Genomic DNA, 7,546 nt, shown 5'->3' with positions numbered 1-7,546 from the left:
AGAAGTAAATTATATAACTCTAACTTAATATTAGAATATATTAATCTGAATAACTAAAATATATAATAGGGCTCAATAAAGGGAAGATATGCCCCCACCTAGTTCACAGATATAAGGTTTACTGCTTTTTTACTCTGGTGACCAGGAACTAAATGTTCACCTCTTTAGAAATATTAAAATAGTAATAAAATAAAAATAAATATTTACATAGTTAGGCAGTGTTCTCAACTCTTACCATGCATTAATTCATATATTCCTCACAACCGCCCTGACATGTAGGTATTATTATCACCCCAACTTCACAGATGAGGAAACGGAGGCAAAGAAAATTAAGTATCTTGGCTAAGATCACTTAGTAACTGTATTTGATAGCCACCGGGCTCTGAAGCTCATGTTCTTGACCACTAGCCTGTGCTACCTTGGGGAAGGAAGGAAACGGATGTGTGTTGAACAGTACTGTGAGTCGGGCAGTGAGATAGCACATGCTTATCTATTTTAATCCACCCATAACCCCACAAAGCAGGCATTATTCTCATTTTTACTTGAGGGATCTGAGTCTCTGAGAGGTCACTCTTCACTAGGTCTAAGGTTTTGTGTGTTTTGGACCAACTACAAGACCTCCATCCCGAGCCAGGATTTCCTCACTGTCAGCAGTTCCAGGCTGCACTCTGCATTCTAGACTCTCTGGCTTTTCTGCTCTCAACCTTCAGGATTCACCTCTGCCTGGGTGACCTCCTCATGACAACGTGTTTCCTTAATCTTCAAACCATCACTTCCAGGTAGCTTCTCTGAGTTATCCTGTTTGTCACCAAAATCCAGCTGCTATCCTGATGCAGCTTCAGAGCAACTGACAAGCTTTCATTAATTGAGTACCTTTCCCCAATTAAATTGCAAAGTCTTCCAGGGCAGGGGTTATAGTTCTTTATTCTGTGACCAAAGCACAGTATACATGTGTGTTTTCTCTAAGGCTTGAAAAAGATTTACTGAAGGTCTAAATTTACAAGGATACAGTGGTATTGCTGGTAACAGATTGCCTGAGATCAAAAATCCTGAAGAGGAAGACAGCTGTGCTTAGGAAAAAAAATCACTAAACCCTAAAATTAATAAATCACATACTGCAGAATCTTCTTTTCAGCTGGCTGACAAGACTGACTTGAGACACATCTTCCCTTTCTTGTTCCACACTATTTAAACAGGACTAAGTTTTCCATTTAACCACCCATTTGACTATCTACCCATCCACCCAGCTCGTAAACACACCCATCCATCCATCCATCCATCCATCCATCCATCCATCCATCCAACCATCTATTCATCTACCCACTTAATAATCTATCCATCTGCCTATCTACATAGCCCATAGACCCATGCACTCATCTTCATGGAGACACTCATCCTGTATATCTCCATGCAGCCCTGATTCTATATGATCCCACATTCTAAGAAGCCCAGTTCAAACAGCCAAAAGTACTACATAAAGAATTCTAAACTTGAACTTGCATCTTTTCGCAAACTGTAAGAAAATCCTGTTTGTATCACCCACCAGCTTCTCACATCCCTTTCTGTAACCTTTCATTTTTCAACATCTCCCCACCCACTACAAAACAACCAAGCGACAACAACAAAACATCTGTCAGGATTTGTTGATTTTTTTCTCCCTCTCTCTTCTCTCATGTCTCTTTCCTCCCTTGTCTTATGACTGTAAATTGATTTCCTTCTTTCATTAAGTCCTTCTCTTGGTCCTCTGTACCTCTAGCCCATTCTCTACCTGCTTTCTAGTTCAGTATCACAATAGAAAATTCCTAACAGCCAAAGAAAAACTCTTTGGAGAGTGACAAGAAAGCTCTAAGGCCAGTGAGAATGAATGCTTCAGGGTAAGAAGCTAAGGACATTTTAATTTGTTTTGGGAACATTTGGTCATAGTTTGGTGAAGACTTTGAACCAGTTGGACCCTCTAGGAGCAGAGAAAACCATGCCCACGTCCACGGAGGTTAGGGAGAAGACCCAGCTCAAGCCAGGGGAGGGGATATAGCTGGTGCTCAGCTTCTGAGAGCTCCTGGATCCAGGAACTAACTGTGCATCCTGATGGGACTGAAGAGATGCTGACCCTGGGATCCTGAGTTGTGATGATTTGCATAATTTAGGGAAGGTTTCTTTAATATCACTTTCTTTTAGGTAGCTGTGAACAGTGTTCTGGCCAGCAGTAAGTTAGTGACAGAGTCAGCCAAGGAAGTTTTCCCCATAAGAGGCAAAGGAGCCCACTAAACACTTCACTGGCCTTTGGGCATCTCTAGACATGAGAAAACACTGTAGGTCAGTGGAAGAATTACAGGGTTATGCTTAATTTCTTTTTTTCTCCCCCTTCATCTTCTTTCTCTCCTTTTTTTTTCTTTTCCCTTTCCCTTCCCCTTTATCCATCAGTCCATTATTACTGTCAACTAGTTCAGCAAAATGTTGTATTTTCTACAAAAGATACTGTATATGTAAACACTGATCAGCAAATTCCCAACTTCTGCCCACTGCCACAACACCTGAATTTTGCCTGTTGGGGAAAAGTGGTGATCATGTGATGCCTGTTGGTTAGGTCTGATGGATAATTTTGATAGAGGTGAAAGATAAAGATACGCAGAAGATTTTAAAACCACACAAAGAACTCAGTTTATACTTGTTCCCACCCTGGAAACAGAAAGTCCTTTCCTCCCTCCCAAAGAGTCACACATTTCAGAAATAGCTGTTGAGAAGGAAGCGAATTTTCTTCACAAGCTCACAGACGATGGTGACGTGGGTTAAGCCAGGCTTTAGAAAGAGCAAAATTGGAAGAGCATATCTGACTTCCAAATCAGTGGCAAAGAATGAGAACATTTCAGGTCTATCAGAAAGGAATGCAATTCTATTAAATTGGTTACTTTTTTTTCAGGTAGACAATCCAAAACTCACCTCTGCCTCCATTGTGTCTGTCACTCTAAGAAGCATGACAATAACCTTATATGTGCAATGTGCTTACTGCCCCCAGAGAAATCAAACCTCATGTTCAGCCTCATCTAATAGCAGCTGACTTGTCACTGAGACGTTCAATATAGCCACATTTTATGGATGACAGTGATGATATGAGAATGAAGCGCTGTCCTTAACCCTTTGGGGGCTCTTGGTCCCCAATATTAACATAGTACCATCACTTCCCCACTAGCCTCTCCAACCAGAAAATCAGTAGCTGGATGAGAACCTTAACTCTTCATTCTGCTGGGAGGCTGGGGGAAAGGAACGACCCTGTTAGATAAAAGATCTCAAGAAAGGACAAGGCCCTACCAACAAGATATCTTGGCCAGAGAGGGGACTTAGTGATTCCGAACAGAACCATGAGAGACTCAGGGACTTTCTGGTACCAAAATGGCTAACAGAAGGCTGACTGCAGGTATGTGAACGCTAGTATTTCTGACTCTCTGATGGCTGGAAATGGGGACATCATAACTGAATTTTCAACTTTCTGCCTTTATATTCATGTGACTCCTTAGGTAGAGGATGGACTCTGTCTTTGGGGCATTCTGTCCATTTGTTTTGGTGGGGAAAAAAATTTGACGAGCGCATTTTTTTTCCTACAGATGGAAGCAAGTCCCTGGTCCCTGTTATTGGGCTTGCCCTGAACTCTGTGAGTAATCAAACCCAGAGCTTCAGACTGAAGCGTCAAGTAATTTGTTTAATAATACGAAAGTCTCTTTAAATTGGCGGCAGGGAACATCACAGCACATATTACTGTAATGTAGATAAATGTTTTGTCTGCTCTGGCCGATTGGGGGAGTGGGAAAGTGGAGACCAAGGTGGGGACCGTGGCATTGAAACTGAGAAGACGTGGAAGTGAGAGGTAGGCACGTCAACGTGGCGCCAGTCCAGGGGCTAAGGAGAGGTGGGCGGTAGGACTCTCTGTTCAGGGGAGTAACCAGTGCACTGTCGGGACAGTGACAGTTGATGCTCATCAGCTTTCTCTGGTGGCTGTTGCCTTTCCCTCTCTGCAACTCCCTTGTTTTATCCCCAAGTCCTGTGAGTGTCTAATCAACAGAAGACGGTAGTGTAGTGAGAAGGGGGAAGCACTACTTTCCTGCATCTATATTTCTGGGCTCATCTGTGTTCTGAGAGCTCCCCAGTTATCTCAATAACATGACCAATCCAACAGAGCACTTAAATCTTAGAAGACTCATTTCATGATACAAGGAATCCCACGGCACATCGAGGTGGTCCAACAATAAGAATCACTAGCCCCATATGAAACTGACCACCTCAGGACCACTCACCAAGCGAGCAGCACATACACTTTAGTCACCAACACGATGAGCCACAACTGGCCCGAGTACTTCAAGACCTTCACAATCAAGGGCAGTCGGTCCTTGCCCGGGACCAGCAGAGCAAGGACCTGGCCATGCGGCAGAGTTGGAGCCACCTGGGGTCAGCAGATTCCGCAGGGCAGCAACCCAGACTCACCTCCTTTTGATGGTGAGCATCACGCCGAGGAGAATAATAATGAACATGAGGAGGCCAGCGATCACTCCGGCCATCTTCACAGTGTTGTCCACCTGCTTCTCTGGCTCCACAGTGTTAGAATTCTGGGTGGAGGCACCTTGGCGGGGAAAGGGGAAGGAGAAAGATGTTGAAAAGGCTCACACATGTGACTAGACTGTAACCGTAATGACAACAGCTTATATTTACCGAGAGCTAATTATGTGCCAGGCACTGTGCTAAGGGTATTACACATATTGTCTCATGTAATTGTTTCGAGGATTAATCTCTGTGAGGTTGGGATTATTATTACTTCCTTTTTGCATATGAAGAAATGGAGATTCAGAGAAGTTGAGGTGCCCAAAGTTACACAATAGCTGTGTTGGGGCACCCTTGTCTTCCACTGTGATCAATGGAGGATTTTATCTCTCATGCTGCTTTATACCTAGGGTCAAACCATGGAGTTACAGTTAAATTCTTGGGTTCATGAAATTATTCTAAACCCTACTTTATTCTTTCAGGTAAATAGTGAAAAAACAGCTTTACGTTAAGGTAATACAATTAAAACCACTGGATTTTTGAAATCAAATTTATTGGGATAACATTGGTTAATACCATTATGTAAATTTCAGGTGTACAACTTGATAATATGACATCTGTATACTCTACTGTGTGCTCACCACCCAAAGTCTAGTCTCTTTCTGTTATCATATATTTGACCCCTTGATTGTAAGAGATAAAAACATAAAGATTTTGTTTTGTGCCTTATATGAAACCAATGGTGGGGTAGAAATTTAGTGTGTTAACAGGAAATTGCCTTGGGTTTAAAAAACACTTATATCTAACTAACTCTATCTTTTTTTTTTTTTTAATTTAACACACTGACAAATGCTAACTTGCTAACTCAATTCCAGGTAGAGGAAGGCAGGGAACTGGGCACTTACTCTATCCTCATCCCTGTGCCGGGTCATTTCATGCCTCCATCTTGGTCAGTCCTCAGAAACATTCCAAAAAGTAGAAATGATTTCCCCATTTTATAGATGAGAAAACCAAGGGAACTTGCAAAAGGTCACATGGCTGATAAAGGTCGGGGCCAGGATTCTACAGGTTTTCTGACCCTAAGTCCAAGCCTCAATAATCAGAAACTTTGCATTCAACTTGCAAGCCCCCAGTCTCTCGAGCCCCTGCCCCACAACAATGGTTCTGGTAATGCCATAACAAAAGTAAGTAGCCAGAAAATGCTAAGCTTGGTCTCTTAATGCAAAGTGCCAGGGATCAGAGGCAACTCATCTCGGACACCTGCATGAACACTTCTGGAGAGTGGTCCAGCACCCCGAGTGAATTCCTCCTGCTGCTCTTAATACTCCCAATGGTTCCATGATGGTGTGAGGCAGCTCAAAACCAAAGAATCGTCTTCCAGACCCATCCCTACTTTTCCACCACATTAGCACCAACGCATCCTTCATCAGTGATTATATCTTCTCCGGTTGCCTGTGCCCCTGGGAGAGATCCTCCCTCTTCTCTAAAATTCTGATAACTCCCCGTGACACTTTGCACACACCTCAATGTACCGATATTTTCGTTATTTGTTCCCTATCTGTCTCTTCTAGGGGTCTAACGCTACTCAGGGGTGAGTTTATACCTCTTTTATCTTTGTTTCTTGATGTTAGCCCAGAGCCTACCTCATAATAGGTGTTCCCTTAATGTTTGCATTGTTCACTGTTTAGCTGAAGGGATGACATTGCTGCCCACACACATTTGTTCTCATGGAACCAAATCGAGTTTCTCCTTTTTCAGCCATGTGTTTACAGGACTCAGCTGAGTCGAAGGAACACTAATGCCCGTAAGCTATGATTCTGATTTCCCCAGTTCAGTCACGTGTTTCCTTTATCAGAGCACCTTCCCCAGACTCTCTTGTAACTTAGACAAGCTGGATTTACTTAGTCAAGTCTCCCTAGTGAGAATGGCAAGTCGTCAAGAACAGGGAGTTCGTGCATCCTATCTATCTCCCTAATGCCAGAGTCCAGCACAGGCTTCCCTTCTTGTAATCGTTGGTGATTACTGAATGACATAAAGGCAAGGGAACCAAAGTTATTTGCTTTATTCATTAATTTGCTACTGAGCACTGATGTACTATGTGCTAAACTATGCTGTCAGTGGGGTCAGAGATCCTTCTTTTGGAAGGACTTATGGATGAGGGGCTTTACTCAGTTTCCCTCACCAGCTAAAGGCAAAACTAGAGCATTGAATCCCAAGACTGAGCAGGCTCTGCCTATCTACAACCCAGAGAATTCCTGGGGGAGTTAGTCAACTGCTCTTTTGGCAGAATTGGGCTCACATTCCAGAGTGGGGGCCGGGTAGCCCCCATGTAGCTCCCCTTGCCCAGCTTGAAGACAAGATTTCTGAGATATGTCTAGTCTATATGACATGACCAAGCACAAAGGAGGAGACTACGGTTCCTTAATAGTGTCATAGTCTTTTTATTTGGATTTGTAGAAAGTGTTGGCTCTATAGCCAATTCTCTCATAGGTGAATTTAAACTTTACCTAGGGCCTGCTATGAGATTCTGTTGCAAAGACTGGGGGTCCACGGGCAAAGAAACCCTGGAGAAGATCCCAATACCCCAGAAACACTGTTACTAGCTTGGTCTAATGAGATTCACACTTCATTCCTTCAATAAATAATCACAATCACCCACTAAATGCAGACATTTGTGAGATTGTGGTGAGCAAAACAGGCACAGTTCCTGCTCTCAAAGAACTACAATTAGTGGTGGCTGGGGCTCAGGAGACAGGATTAATGAACCAAGAATAATAGTAAGCTTCTAACTCTATTAAGAATCAGAACTGAGAGGTACATGACCCTTGGACAGTGCATGATAGGAAAATAAATCGCTTTGGGGAGGAAGTGGCCAGTGGCGTGAGCTCCAAAGGAGGACAAGCTATACTTAGGCAAAGAGAGCTTCAGAGGATCACATGGGAGTAGCAGAAAAACCAGCACTGGCTCAGGCTGTGTGACGGGGCGAGGAACCTGCTGCATTCAAGAAATGAAAGAAACG

General features: G+C 43.2%; 1 protein-coding gene across 1 annotated transcript in view; it reads right to left on the bottom strand.

The window, feature by feature from the left end:
- LOC105306715 (receptor-type tyrosine-protein phosphatase T-like) overlaps positions 1-7,546 on the bottom strand; it is a gene marked incomplete at its 3' end in the record, with an annotated part of 597,375 nt that overhangs the window by 2,523 nt on the left and 587,306 nt on the right. Inside the window, exon 16 of the mRNA XM_011381898.1 lies at positions 4,474-4,609. Within this exon, the coding sequence (XP_011380200.1) occupies positions 4,474-4,609 (136 nt within the window). The remainder of the gene's footprint in view (positions 1-4,473; positions 4,610-7,546) is intronic.

The sequence above is a fragment of the Pteropus vampyrus genome, unplaced genomic scaffold (genome assembly GCF_000151845.1).
Source record: "Pteropus vampyrus isolate Shadow unplaced genomic scaffold, Pvam_2.0 Scaffold455, whole genome shotgun sequence".
Classification (NCBI taxonomy): domain Eukaryota; kingdom Metazoa; phylum Chordata; class Mammalia; order Chiroptera; family Pteropodidae; genus Pteropus; species Pteropus vampyrus.
This window is presented reverse-complemented; position numbering and strand designations above follow the sequence as displayed.